General features: G+C 58.9%; 1 protein-coding gene across 2 annotated transcripts in view; it reads left to right on the top strand.

The window, feature by feature from the left end:
- PPP1R13L (protein phosphatase 1 regulatory subunit 13 like) overlaps positions 1-4,891 on the top strand; it is a 30,912-nt gene extending 26,021 nt beyond the window's left edge. Inside the window, exons 8-13 of one of the 2 annotated variants that reach the window (XM_039509652.1) lie at positions 303-844; positions 1,146-1,283; positions 1,818-1,951; positions 2,930-3,096; positions 3,411-3,610; positions 4,648-4,891. In XM_039509652.1, the coding sequence (XP_039365586.1) occupies positions 303-844; positions 1,146-1,283; positions 1,818-1,951; positions 2,930-3,096; positions 3,411-3,610; positions 4,648-4,686 (1,220 nt within the window). In that variant the 3' untranslated portion in view covers positions 4,687-4,891. Of the gene's footprint in view, positions 1-302; positions 911-1,145; positions 1,284-1,817; positions 1,952-2,929; positions 3,097-3,410; positions 3,611-4,647 lie in introns of both variants that reach the window. The other variant, XM_039509651.1, reaches the window with a different exon arrangement.
- Positions 4,892-14,913: the final 10,022 nt, after the last annotated feature.

Here is a 14,913-nt window from a genome sequence, read left to right as displayed (position 1 = left end):
GAAGGAAGTGCTGCCTGGGTCTAGGGGTGCTGTCATGGGTCTGGGGGTGCTGACTGGGGTCTGGGTCTCAGGGTGCTGCCCTGGGTTAGAGGGTGCTGTGCTGGGTCTGAGTCTGGGGATACTGACTGGGGTCCAGGTCTCAGGGTGATGCCCAGGGGTGCTGTGCTGGGTCTGAGTCTGGGGGGTGCTGTCCCACGTCTGGGGGTGCTGACTGGTCTGAGTCTGGGGGGTGCTGTCCCACGTCTGGGGGTGCTGACTGGCGTTGGGGTTTGGGGGTGCTGACCTGGCGTTTCTCTTGGCAGCAACGGGAAGGGCCTCAGCCCTTGAGGCACCAGTGGAGCCCGTGCGAGGGGCCCCGGCGGGGGGCGACACGGAGCCCGAGCTGGAGAGCATCCTGCAGGGCAGCGAGGCGGCAGAGGCGGAGGAGGTGGCTCGCCCCTTGAGCCCCACTCGCCTGCAGCCTGTCCTGCCCCCCGAGGCTCAGAAGGTGCCCGAGTTCGAGGAGGTGGCCCGGGTGCTGGCGGACATTCCCCGGCCCCTGAAGCGCCGCGGCTCCATGGAGCAGAGCCCCGGCCCTGTGCTGCCGCCCGCTCACAAGAAGCAATATCAGCAGCTCATCAGCCGCCTCTTCCACCACCGGGGCCGCAAGGAGGACGCAGCGTCGGCGGGAGACGACCTGCCGCTCATCACTGAGACAGCTGAGCTGAAGGCAGCAACCCCGGTCAGCCCTGCCCCGGTGCCCGTGCCCCAGAGCCCACCAGCACCCGCAGCGTCGCCTCTGCTGGCTGTTACGGAGAGCCCCGGCACCCCGACGCCCAGCCCCGGCACCCCGACACCCAGCCCTGTAAGTGCACCATGGAGCTGTCAGCCAGCCACACCCCCAAGCCCCGGCACCCCGACGCCCAGCCCTGTCAGTGCACCATGGAGCTGTCAGCCAGACACACCCCCAAGCCCCAGCACCCCGACACCCAGCCCTGTAAGTGCACCATGGAGCTGTCAGCCAGACACGTCCCCAAGCCCTGGCACCCAGCCCTGTCAGTGCACCATGGAGCTGTCAGCTAGCTCTCTCCCCGCCACTCGCCGGCGCAGCCCGAGCTCCGGCCCCTCCCGCCCACACCGTGACCTTGCCCCTTGCGTGCCTGCAGGAGAAGCGCTCGGCGCTGCGCAAGCTCTCGTCCCCGAGGCGGCGGCTGGGGAAACGGGTGCAGCTCAACCCCCTGGTGCTGCTGCTGGACGCGGCCCTGACGGGCGAGCTGGACGTGGTGCAGCAGGCAGTGAACGAGGTGAGGCTGCTGCCCCGCCCCTCCCCTCTGGGACCACCGGAGCTGCCAACTCCCCTGCAGCCACACGGCCTGCCAGGGACCACCGGAATCCACCCCAGGATCCCCAGGCGGCTCCCAGCCTGCTGAGCGCGGGCTGGGCAGGAGGCAATGGCTGGGGGCCGGTGCACCCCCAGGCTGCGCTGCTCCCCTTCGTCCGGCTGGGGCCTGGCCAGCTAGATACAGACTCCAGCCTCTGCGGCGGGTGAGCCAAAGCTGCTCCCCTGTCAGCCTGTGATCCCCGCAGGAATCAGCCAAGGGGGCCCCCCATGGGCAGGCCCAGCACATCCTGTGCCCCACGGCGGGCAGGCCCCTGGGCGGCTGCTCTGGCTCCTTTGTCAGCAGTGGACGGGGAGATGGCGAGTGTCCTGCCCTGCTCTGGTGGATCGGGATGGATACAGCCCCTGGGACGGGCCCGGTGTGTGGGAGAAGCGGGGGGCACAGCCCTGGGGTGGGGGGTTGGCAGTGTTTTTGGAGTTCACCCGCTCTGGCCCGCAGCTCAACGACCCGAGCCAGCCCAACGACGAGGGCATCACGGCTCTGCACAACGCGATCTGCGGGGCCAACCACAACATCGTCGACTTCCTCATCGCCGTGGGCGCCAACGTCAACTCCATGGACAGCCACGGATGGTGAGCGCCCACCGCGCGGCCACGGGCACCCACCCTGCACTCTTGTGCCTGCCAGCGCCCACGGGGCAGTCTTGTGCCCCCTGGTGCCTGCCAGCGCTGCCCTGGCACCCTGGTCCCAGCGCCTAGCCCCGGGCCTGCCATGCGGCCCTGGCACCCTGCATCCCAGTGCCAAGCCCCGTGCCTGCCAGCCCTGCCCTGGCACCCTGCGTCCCAGTGCCAAGCCTCGTGCCTGCCAGCCCTGCCCTGGCACCCTGCGTCCCAGTGCCAAGCCTCGTGCCTGCCAGCCCTGCCCTGGCACCCTGCGTCCCAGTGCCAAGCCCAGCACCTGCCAGCCCTGCCCTGACACCCTGCGTCCCAGTGCCTAGCCCTGTGGCTCCCAGCACTGCCCTGTGGCCCTCCGCCACTCAGCCCCACGCCTGCCAGTGCTGCCCTGCACCCTGTGTCCCAGTGCCTAGCCCCGTGCCTGCCAGCGCTGCCCTGTGGCCCCCTGTCATGCAGCCCTGTGCCTGCCAGCGCTGCCCTGTGGCCCCCTGTCATGCAGCCCTGTGCCTGCCAGCATTGCCCCAGCATCCCAGTGCTCTCACCCTATGTGCAGCCCCATCCCTGCCCTCCTGAGCTCCTGCTGCACAGCCCGGGCACCTCAGAGCACTGCTGTAGCCCCCATGCCCCCCCATCACCCCGTGCCTGATGCCCAGCCCTGCACCCTGCCCCTCGCTCGCAGCATGCCAGGCCTAGCCTTGTGCCCTCGGCACCTCAGACCGTGCTCCCCACGGGCCCGGGCAGAGTTAAGGTGGGTGGGTGGGTGCTGTGTGCGTGGCTGGGGAGGCAGAGCTTGCCTGGGCTGCTGGTCCGTCCCTATCCCCAGTGCTGCCTGCCCCAAGTCTCCGTCGTGCCCACTGGTGCAGGCACACGCTGGCGGTCCCAGCAGAGCCCCCCCACTGCCCTGGGTGCCTGTCAGCTGGTCCCTCCTGCCCCCAGGACTCCCCTGCACTGCGCCGCCTCCTGCAACGACACGGCCATCTGCATGGCCCTCATCCGGCACGGAGCCGCCATCTTCACCACCACTTTCAGCGATGGCAGCATGGCCCTGGAGAAGTGCGACCCCTACCGCGAGGGCTACAGCGAGTGCTTCAACTACCTGGCCGGTGAGGGGGGGGCCACGGGGAGGAGCAGGGGGTCAATTTCAAAGGGGCGGGGGCGGGGCAGCTGTTGGGGGGGCCAGGGCTTGCCCCCCCCCCCGGGGGAAGGGGTGGGACACTTCTATGGGGAGCCCGGTGGCTGGTAGGAGGGGTGGGGCCAGGAGGGTGGGTTATTCCACGGAGGGACTTAGCCAGCACCCCCCGGGGGAGGCCCATCGCCTCCCAAGCCCGTGGCAGCTGGTTCGCTCACGCGCCTCCCCCATCCCCGTGCTGGCGTCTGGCTCACGTGTGTCCCCCGCCCGGCCGGGCTGTCGCTGCAGATGTGGAGCAGAACATGGGGCTGCTGAACAACGGGGTGGTGTACGCGCTGTGGGACTACAGCGCCGAGTTCCGCGACGAGCTGTCGTTCCGCGAGGGGGAGCCGGTCACCGTGCTGCGGCGCGACAGCCAGGAGGAGCTGGACTGGTGGTGGGCCTCGCTCTACGGCCAGGAGGGCTACGTGCCCAAGAACTACTTTGGGGTGAGCCCTGCCCTGAGCTCACCGGGGTGGGGAAGGGCCGGGCACCGAACCGGGGCTGGAGGCGGAACCCCCTGGGAGCAGACCTGACCTAGGCTGTGTCTTCACTGCAAAGCCTGTAGCGCACTGGTCCCCAAACGCACCCCCCTTACCCCTGTCCGTGCCTCCAATCTCCCAGAGCTGGGGCCGGGGCTGCGGCTTGGGGAGGGGGGGACGCGGCCCCGGTTAAGCAGGCAGGGCTGGGGGTGAGGCTGGGGCTTGGAGTGGGGCCGAGGCTGGGGGCGGGAGTGGAGGTGCAGCCAGGCTATGGTGGGGGCTGGAAGCCAGGTACAGCTCCACTCCCAGCCTTGCCCCTGGCAGGGAATGGAGCAGCAGCCAAAGCTGGGGGCTGCCATGGGGCAGAGGGCCAGGGCGGAGCCAGGGACGTGGCTGGAGGCAGGGCCGGATCAGAGCTGGGAGTGAAGCGGGGTTGGGTAGCACTCCCCCCCTCCCCCCAAAATGGGGGCTGGCCTGGACCCCGCTGCACCCCCTGGATGTTCATTCATGCCCCCCCGGGGGGGGTCCCACACTTTGGGGACCTGTGCTATGTCTGCGCACAGGGCATTGCCGGCGGAGCTGGGTCACTGGCCGGGGTGGTTTTACACGCCCCCGATGGACCTAGCTGTGCTGGTGTGCGTTTGGCCCGAGGCCTGGGGATTTCAGTTCGCCTGAAGCTTTGGGATTTTCTAATTTGCTTTGGATCAGATTCAGAAAATAAATTTACCAAAATTCCCTGGTGAACCAGAGATCCCTGAAAAATTGGTTTCAGAAAGACCAGACTATGGTGTTCCTGGAACAGAGCTGTGAAATTGACAAGAATCCCAAGCTATTCAGTAAATAGTCGCCATGTGGAGAAGAATGGCAGGGCGCTGCTGTGGGGGGAAGCTCGCGGCGCCGCGGCCCCTGGCAGGGCGCTGCTGTGGGGAAGCTCGCGGCGCCGCGGCCCCTGGCAGGGCGCTGCTGTGGGGAAGCTCACACTGTTTCTCTCTCTCCTCCCTTAGCTGTTCCCCAGGGTGAGGCCTCAGCAGAAGAAGGTCTAATGCGCCAGCACACGGCCCATCTGCTGCTGCTGCAGACCTGGGAGTGCAGCTGGCACCCGATGAACTTAGGGGCTGGGGAGAACATGGGGCTCTGCTGCTGGGATTCTCCCCTGCTGGGAAGTGCGCCCCTCTCCCAAGGACTTGGTCAATTGGCCCCTGGGGGCTGTATGGATGGGGGGCCGGGCGGATGTCCTGCTGGCAGAGAGGTGGGATGGGGGGGGGTCATGGCTTTGGTGTGCACTGTGGGGAGGTGAGAGCGTTGGTGGGGGCTGGGTCTCGCCCTGGATTCGGTCGGGCCCCGTCCGTGGCTCATCTGCATCGGAGACTGGTAAACGTGACTGCAGGGGGTGGGGAACAAATTCAAGTTGGTCTCTAATGAAACTAAACCGCCTGTGCCTTGGGAAAACCCGAGGGCAGGTGAGTGTGGCGGGGGCAGCCTCCTGCGCCAGACCAGGTGCCGCCCTGCCCCTCCCCAACCCTGTGGGCTCCAGCCTGTCCCGGTGCCGTGGCTGGGGGAAGGGGCGGGGAGCGGTCGTTTCCTGGCCCAGTCTCAGAGCAGCTGTGGGAATCACTGGGCCCAGGCGCATCTGCTTGCCAGCCCTTGCCAGGGGGAGAATCCTTCGAGAGATGGACATACAGCCCAGGGAGACTTTGGGTCCCAGCATGCATTGGGGCCAGTCGGCTCGGTGACCCCCGGCGGTGAGGTTCTGGGGGCTTCGCCCTCACTGGAGCCTGGACACTTCCACAGAGGCCCAGGCCAAGAAGGCGCAGGGCCCGGCTTCCTCCACAGTCTGGCAGCACTCCTGGTGCCAGTACAATGGGCCCTAGGGTGCTGCTGTCCTCCTTACCCATGGGGCGTGGCGCCCAGCCCCCATTCAGCCAGGGAGTGGGGAACGAGGCTGAGCTGAGCCCCACTCTGTGCCTTTCACTCACAGGCCTCTCCCCAAAGACGTCCCTCTGCCTCCCCGCTACCTGCCAGCCTCAGCTCAGCTCCCCACACAGGCCCTGGTTCTCCGCCGCTCATCTCCGGCTGTTTGCTATGTCGGCGTGATGCTGAAGGGGGGGGAAAGCTCTCCAATCAGTGGGGCAGCTTGGAGGTGTGGGGCCGAGCCAGGGAACCCCAGTGGGCTGGGGATGCAGCTGTGCTGTCCTGCAGGCCTTTGCATGAAGCCGGCTGCCGAGGCCTGTGCCCCTGTGCGGCTGGCTGCCGTGCACACGGGAGAGGCTGTTACTCCAGTGGCAGAACCTGTATTTCTCTCAGATTCCAAGGCCAGACGTGCCTGTTAGATCATCTAGTCTGACCTGCTCTGTCACAGGCCAGGGAACTGCCCCAGGGTTACCCCTGGGGGGACCCAATCGCTTGTGCTTGGCTGAAGCATCTTCCCAAAAGGCAGCCAGGTTGGACTGGAAGAGATCAGGAGGTGGAGAATCCACCACTGCCCTGGAGAGTTTGTTCCACTGGTAAATATTTGTGCCTAATTTCTAACTGGAATGTGTCAGGTTCCAACTTGCAGCCGTTGGTTCTTGTTCTGCTTTTCTCCATTAGATTAAAGTGCCCTTTAGTACCCAGTTTGGCTGCCGTGAAGTTGCTTAGATGCTTTTATCAAGTCGCTTCTCAGTCTTCTCTGGGATCAGCTAAACTGACTGTGCTCGGCACCGAGAACTTTAAAGCACCCTAATAGAGGCTCGAACTAAATGTATATCCCGAATGGGAAAAAAATGCTGCCATGGCTAAACAAGAGGTGGTTAGGGACAAAAAGACGTCCTTTAAAAATTGGAAGTTAGATCCTAAGAAAAACAGAAAGGAGCATAAAGGCTGACAAGTAAGAAGTAAATTTGGCAGCCCAGAAAGAATTTGAAGAGCAGCTAGCAAAAAGCGCACAAACTAACAGCAAAAAAAAATTAAGTACATCAGAAGCAGGAAGCCAGGCAAGCTAGCAGCGGGGCCACTGGATGATCAAGGTGCTAAAGGAGCACTCAAGGAAGGCACAGCTGTTGTGGAGAAGCTACATGAATTCTTTGAATTGGTCTTCGCTGCAGAGGAGGTGAGGGAGATTGTCAAACCTGAGTCATTCTTTTTTAGGTGACAGATCTGAGGAACGGTCCCAGATTGACCTGTCACTAGAGGAGGTTTGGGAACAAATTGATAAATTAAACGGTAATAAGTCACCAGGGTCAGATGGTATCACCCAAGAGTTCTGAAGGAACTCTCATGTGAAATTGCAGAATTACTATCTGCGGTATGTAACCTATCATTTAAATCAGCCTCTGTACCAGATGACAGGAAAGGAGCTAATGTAACACTGATTTTTTTAAAAAGGCTCCAGAGGTGATCCTAGCAATCCCAGGCCAGTGAGCCTAACTTGAGTACTAAGCAAATTCATTGAAACTATAGTAAAGAACAGAATGATCAGGCACATAGATAAACATGATTTGTTGGGGAAGAGTTAACATGGCTTTTGTAAAGGGAAATCATGCCTCACCAGTCTATTAGAATTCTTTGAGGGAGTCAACAAAGGTGGATAAGGGTGATCCACTGGATATAGTTTACTTGGACTTTCATAAAGCCTTTGACAAGGTCCCTCACCAAAGGCCCAAATAAGCAGTCATGGGATAAGAGGGAAGGTCCTCTCATGGATCAGTAACTGGTTAAAAGACAGGAAACAAAGGGTAGGAATAAATAGTTTTCATAGTGAAGAGAGGTAAATAGCAGGGTCACCCCAGGATCTGTTCTGGGACCAGCGCTGTTCAATATATTCATAAATGATCTGAAAAAAGGCATGAACAGTGAGGTAGCAAAGTTCACAGACGTTACAAAATTACTCAAGATGCTTAAGTCCAAAGCTGACTGTGAAGAATTACAAAGGGATCTCACAAAACTGGGTGACTGGGCAACAAAATGGCAGCTGAAACTCAATGTTGATAAATGCAAAGTAATGCACATTGGAAAACACAATCCCAACTATACATAAAAAATGATGGGGTCTAAATTAGCTGTTACCACCCAAGAGAGAGACCTTGGAGTCATTGTGTCTAGTTCTCTAAAATCATCCACTCAGTATGCAACGGGAGTCAAAAAAGCAAACAATGTTGGGAATCCTCAGGAAGGAGATCGATAATAAGACAGTAAATATCATATTGCCTCTATATAACTCCATGGTATGCCCACACCTTGAATAGTGCAGGAGGTTCTGGTCGCCCCATCTCAAGATATATTAGAATTGGAGAAGGTACAAAGAAGGGCAACCAAAATGATTAAGAGTATAGAACAGCTTCCCAATGAGGAGAGATTAAAAAGATTGAGACTGTTCACATTGGAAAAGAGACAACTAAGGGGGGATATGATAGAAGTCTATAAAATCAGGACTGGTGTGAAGAAAGTGAATAAGGAATTATTTGTCCCTTCACATAAGACAAGAACCTGGGGTCCCCTGCTGAAACTAAGGCAGCAGGTTTAAAACAAAATACTTCTTCACACAAGGCAGAGTCAACCTGTGGAACTCATTGCCAGGAGACGGTGTGAAGGCCAAAAGTATAACTGGGTTCGAAAGGCATGAGCTAAGTTTCTGGAGGACAGGTCCATCGATGGCTGTTAGCCAAGATCATCAGGGATGCAACCCCATACTCTAGATATCCCTTGTCTCTGACTGCCAGAAGCTGGAAATGGATGACAGGGAGGGATCACTCCATAATTGCCCTGTTCCGTATGAAGCATCTGACACCAGCCATGGTCAGAAAGGATGCTGGGCTAGCAGGACCACGGGTCTGACCCAGTCTGGCCGTTCTCACATTCTTGGCACCAGCATCACCATGGGAGCTCATGTTGAGTTGCTTGCGCACTGAACATAAGAACGGCCGTACCGGGTCAGACCAAAGGTCCATCTAGCCCAGTATCTGTCTACCGACAGTGGCCAATGCCAGGTGCCCCAGAGGGAGTGAACCTAACAGGCAACGATCAAGTGATCTCTCTCCTGCCATTCATCTCCATCCTCTGACGAACAGAGGCTAGGGACACCATTCTTACCCATCCTGGCTAATAGCCATTTATGGACTTAGCCACCATGAATTTATCCAGTTCCCTTTTAAACATTGTTATAGTCCTAGCCTTCACAACCTCCTCAGGTAAGGAGTTCCACAAGTTGACTGTGCGCTGCGTGTGCGCTGCTTCCTTTTATTTGTTTTAAACCTGCTGCCTATTCATTTCATTTGGTGACTCCTAGTTCTTGTATTATGGGAATAAGTAAATAACTTTTCCTTATCCACTTTCTCAACATCACTCATGATTTTATATACCTCTATCATATCCCCCCTTAGTCTTCTCTTTTCCAAGCTGAAGAGTCCTAGCCTCTTTAATCTTTCCTCGTATGGGACCCTCTCCAAACCCCTAATCATTTTAGTTGCCCTTTTCTGAACCTTTTCTAGTGCTAGAATATCTTTTTTGAGATGAGGACACCACATCTGTACACAGTATTCAAGATGTGGGCGTACCATGGATTTATATAAGGGCAATAATATATTCTCCGTCTTATTCTCTATCCCCTTTTTAATGATTCCTAACATCCTGTTTGCTTTTTTGACCGCCTCCGCACACTGCGTGGACATCTTCAGAGAACTATCCACGATGACTCCAAGATCTTTTTCCTGACTCGTTGTAGCTAAATTAGCCCCCATCATATTGTATGTATAGTTGGGGTTATTTTTTCCAATGTGCATTACTTTACATTTATCCACATTAAATTTCATTTGCCATTTTGTTGCCCAATCACTTAGTTTTGTGAGATCTTTTTGAAGTTCTTCACAATCTGCTTTGGTCTTAACTATCTTGAGTAGTTTAGTATCATCTGCAAACTTTGCCACCTCACTGTTAACCCCTTTCTCCAGATCATTTATGAATAAATTGAATAGGATTGGTCCGAGGACTGACCCTTGGGGAACACCACTAGTTACCCCTCTCCATTCTGAGAATTTACCATTAATTCCTACCTTTTGTTCCCTGTCCTTTAACCAGTTCTCAATCCATGAAAGAACCTTCCCTTTTATCCCATGACAGCTTAATTTACGTAAGAGCTTTTGGTGAGGGACCTTGTCAAAAGCTTTCTGGAAATCTAAGTACACTATGTCCACCAGATCCCCCTTGTCCACATGTTTGTTGACCCCTTCAGAGAACTCTAATAGATTAGTAAGACACAATTTCCCTTTACAGAAACCATGTTGACTATTGCTCAACAGTTTATGTTTTTCTATGTGTCTGACAATTTTATTCTTAACTATTGTTTCAACTAATTTGCCCGGTACTGACATTAGACTTACCAGTCTGTAATTGCCGGGATCACCCCTAGAGCCCTTTTTAAATATTGGCATTACATTAGCTAACTTCCAGTCATTGGGTACCGAAGCTGATTTAAAGGACAGGTTACAAACCTTAGTTAATAGTTCCGCAACTTCACATTTGAGTTCTTTCAGAACTTTTGGGTGAATGCCATCTGGTCCCGGTGACTTGTTAATGTTGAGTTTATCAATTAATTCCAAAACCTCCTCTAGTGACACTTCAATCTGTGACAGTTCCTCAGATTTGTCACCTACAAAATCCAGCTCAGGTTTGGGAATCTCCCTAACATCCTCAGCCGTGAAGTCTGAAGCAAAGAATCCATTTAGTTTCTCCGCAATGACTATATCGTCTTTAAGCGCTCCGTTTGTATTTCGATCGTCAAGGGGCCCCACTGGTTGTTTAGCAGGCTTCCTGCTTCTGATGTACTTAAAAAAACATTTTATTACCGCCGTTGGAGTTTTGGGCTGTGACACCTCAATCCCATTCAGAGTCCCTGCTTCCCAGGACACAGCCCCTGTGTGGTAGGGGAGGCCCTGTGACCACTATTCACCACTCCACCAAGCTGTGCCGTACGCTGTCTCCACAGCAATAGTATGTTTAGTTCTGGCTCATTGCTGACAATGTCCAACAGTGTCAGGGTTAGCACTGCTCCCTGCAGAACCCACTTGAAACCCCCTCATTTATTCCACTGCCCCGACTCCCACCTCTGCTGTCCACACTCCCTGCTGCTCCAGCCCTCGTGGGTCTCCACTGCCCTGTGGCTTCCTGTGATGCCCTTGGCCACCCAGAGGCTCCATCTCCCAGCCACGTTGGTGCCAATGGGAAGAGTGTGAGGCCAGGGCCAGGCAAGCACCTCTGGGAATCCCACCACCTTGGAGCCATGCCCTGCCCTAGGGAGCTGCCGTGCGCATGAGGCCCTGAGGGGGTGCCTGGGCAGGATCCACAGGGGTTCTCCATTCACCTGTGACCCACCCCTCTGCCTGAAGCATCTGGGGCCATTCTCCCTGGGGCTGTTGGTCCTCATGCAGCCCCCCCCCCTGCCCCCGGCAGGGCCTTGGGGCAGTGAGCAGAGTTTTCCCAGTCACACGTGGGTTGGGGAGACCTGTTTAGTTGCCCTCAGGGGCATCCCCCCCCCATAATCATCAGGGGCACAGAACTTCTCTGGCCCTGGAACAGCTGAGGGAGGGAAGATCGAGCTCCTCCCGAGGCTGGTGGGGAGGGGGGAGAGCAAGCTCCTGGGGGGGGGCACAAAAAGGGTCAAACTTAAATTCCTGCACATGCCCATGGTTGCCCTGACTCCCAAATGGCTGGAGCTCCAGAGCCGCCACCCTACGGCATGAAGGGCTAGGGGTAGGCGTGCTGGGGCCACTGGCTGCTCCTAGGTGAGGCAGCGTCTAGGGGGCCCTTCCAGCCCAGGAGCCCATGGGGCAGAACACGGCCCAATCAGGTGTGTGTGTGTGTGGGGGGAGCGGTGTCAATGGGGTTTGTGCACATGGCTCTGAAGCTGATGGACAGACCCGCACAGCAGTTCTATGTGCATCCCCCCGGGCCTGGCACAGCACGGCGCGCCCAGTACTGACCTCACCCCACCCACCAGGCTTGGGGCCAGGCTGAGCTGGGGCAGGGCCAGCCAGGGCAGTGAGCCAGAGGCCATTAAAGCTGCATCAATTGGACCAATGTGCTTCTGCTTTGATGGGCCAAACCCCTGTGAGCCCCTCCCTGGCTGGGGGGGGACAATGAGGGGGTGGGAGAGACCCACTGGCCTGCAATGCACAGCCCCAGGGCTGTACAAATACCCCCCCAGCTCTCCTTTGGGGGCTGGGCCTGGCTCACTGGCTGGGGGTCGATGGTGGGGGTGTGTGTGGGGGCGGTGGTGGCTGTGCTCGTCCAAGGTCAGTCCACAGAATATGCCCCTGTATGAAATGAGCCCCAGTGAAGGTGCCATGCTGTTAGGACAGGCCAGACTGGAGTCAGAAGAGCCGCCGAGGAGAGTGTGCACCAGCACCGTGGCACTGAGCAGGGAGCCACAGCAGCGAGGCTGCAAACCGAGACATTTGGGGGTCACCCAGTGGGGGGGGGATGTCCTGTGTCCAGGGGGGCCCTTGTGGTACGTTGCCAGGGCTCGGGCTCTCACACCGGTGCCCAGCTCATGAGCAGCTAGAATAATCTGGAAAACCAAATAAAAGTTCTGAAGCCGCAAGGCTGTGTGAGGGGCCGGCCCTTGTCCTGCTGCGGCTGATGGGGTTCCCAGCATGGGCTGTGCCATCAAGGGCACCCGCGGGCCATGGCCGGCTTCCCACATGGAGCCTCTGGATGAAAATCACCTCAGTTTCAAGCCCCCGTTTAAAAGGCTGCCCCCACCCGCATGGTGCCTCAGGGATATTTGGGAGGACAGAGTGCTAATGGCCCATCCTGTGTCTTTTCTGGGCTGTCCAGTGCTCGGTGCTTGGCATGAGTCCCATGGGGGGGAGGCAGCCCTTGGCTGCCCACCGCCCTGGGGGAGGTGCAGGGGGCGGGGTGGCTGAATGGTGCAAGCCCCAGGGATGAGCCCAGCTGCACACGCACAGATACACTCGCAGCCCCACCCCCGGATCCACAGTGCGTAGTGACCAGCATGGTCAGAACAGGCCTCGTGCTCAGGAGGGACCTTACGCCAGGAGTTCTCAACCTTTTCCCCTCGGAGACCCTGCAACATGCTAGAAAATCTCCATGGCCCAGCTGTGCCAAAGCGACTGGTTTTCTGCATAGAAAAGCCAGGGCCGGCGTTAGGGGGTAAAGCAGGGCTATTGCCCAGGGCCCCACGCCACAGGGGGAACTGCGAAGCGACATTGCTCAGGCTTTGGCTTCAGCCCCGGCCCCGGCCCCCAGCAAGTCTAATGCTGGCCCTGCTTGGCGGCCCCCCTGAAACCTGCTCACAGCCTCCCAGGGGGCCCCGGACCCCGACTGAGAAGCACTGCTGCACGGCACATATTGCCAGACACATTCCTGCTGTGTGCCTCCATCGGGTCAAATGCACGTTCGCTTGTTTCAGACCCACCACATCTTCCCTCCCCCAGGGCATCTGGGCCCCGATTGTCACAGCCCCCCCCCCCCGAGGTGTCTGGGCCCCCATTGGCACAGCCCCCCCCCGAGGTGTCTGGGCTGATTGTCACAGCCCCCCCCCCCCGAGGTGTCTGGGCCCCCATTGGGACAGCCCCACCCCCCGAGGTGTCTGGGCCCCCATTGGGACAGCCCCACCCCCCCGAGGTGTCTGGGCCCCCATTGGCACAGCCCCACCCCCCTGAGGTGTCTGGGCCCTGATCATCACAGGCGGAGGGGAGCAGTGGGCAGTGGATGGGGCAGGGAGCAGTTGGTGGGAAGGGTGGAGGGGAGCAGTGGATGGGGCAGGCGTAGGGGAGCAGGGGGCAGTGGACAGGGCAGGTAGAGGGGAGCAGTGGGCAGTGGATGGGACAGGCGGAGGGGCGCAGGGGGCAGTGGATGGGATATGCCGAGGTGAGCAGTGGGCAGTGGATGGGGCGGGGAGCAGTGGATGGGGCAGGGGGCTTGCTGCACACTCAGGCAGCATTGCTGGGTCAGATCCCTGCAGCCCCTGCGTTGGGGGGTTTGTCACTAGAAGAGCTGGAGCTGACCCTGACTGCATGTAACGCCATCAGAAACAGCCTGTCCCACTAGCTCCTGGCTCTGACTGGGGAATGGTGCCCGTAGAGCTTGTCATCATCACAGAAGCAGCTGCGAAGATCCCAGCCACCCAGCCTGCAGCCTCCCCAAGCCCCACGGTGCCCAAAGCAAAGCCCATAGTAAAATCAGCTGTCCCTGGGGCAGGCGGGGTAGGAGCTCCCATGAGGCCGTCCTGAGAGGGAGAAGGCCCATGTGCCAAGCCGCCAGGAGAGGCACATGCAGAATTGGGGAGCCGACGATCTGAGCTGCGTCTGTCCTTGCACAGCGCCTGAGTCCCACGCAGAGGCCTGCGGCTCCGCAGCCCTGCGACACAAACCCTGGGCCGGCAGCAGGCTCACCTCTGGGCTCAGGAGTGACGTCTGGACAGCAAAGCACACTTCGGGGCAGGGCCAGCTCTGTTTTTTTTGCCCCCCCAAGCAAAAACAAAAGGGGGGGGCAGGGCCACCGGAGCAGCAAAGCGGGGGGGGGAGGCACAGCTGGAGTGGCAAAGCGGAGGGGAAAACGGCGTGGTCAGAGTGGCAAAGCAGGGGGCGGGACAACACAAAAACGGCGTGGCTGGAGCAGCAAAGTGGAGGGGCGAAGCAGGGGAAAAACAAAACAAAAAACCCTACAGGGCGGCTGGAGCCATGGAGCAGGGGGACTCCCTGTGCTGCAGAGTGAGTGACCGGTCTAGCGGGGGGAGAGAGAGAAGGGGGGCGGCCAGCGCTTCAGCGGGGCGCTCGCCACACGGCCACGACCACCGCGCCGCCTGCCGGGAGGGCTCCGCTCCGCTCCGGTCGGTGGGGAGGGAAGGACACGGGCTGCCCTGCCGAGTTTGCTGGAGGGCGCTCCCCTCCTCTGCCCCCTACAGGGCGGCCGGAGCAGCGAACAAAAAAAAAAAAAAGCGTCCGTGCCGCCCTAGGTTTGGGCGGAAGCCGCCCCGTAGAATCTGCCACCCCAAGCACGAGCTTGCTCAGCTGGTGCCTGAAGCCGGCCCTGCTTCGGGGACACTGGCACTTCCCAGAATGGGGCCTCACTCCCTGGCCCTCTGCCTGCATTGTGGGGGTGTGGGTGGGAGGAGGGGGGAAAGAGCCATGCCCAGGTTCCCTAGGGCTGACCCGTATCCCCCAGTGAGACCCTTGTGCCACAGCAACAGTGTCCAGCCGTGTTATGGAGCCCACGTGGCAGCAGGGCGAACACTCTAATTTAAGGTTTCGGGTGCCAGTCATACATTTTAACGT

This window comes from Mauremys reevesii, linkage group 22 (genome assembly GCF_016161935.1).
Source record: "Mauremys reevesii isolate NIE-2019 linkage group 22, ASM1616193v1, whole genome shotgun sequence".
In the NCBI taxonomy this organism is placed as follows: domain Eukaryota; kingdom Metazoa; phylum Chordata; order Testudines; family Geoemydidae; genus Mauremys; species Mauremys reevesii.
Note: the sequence above shows the minus strand (reverse complement) of the source record. Positions and strands in the feature narration are given on the sequence as shown.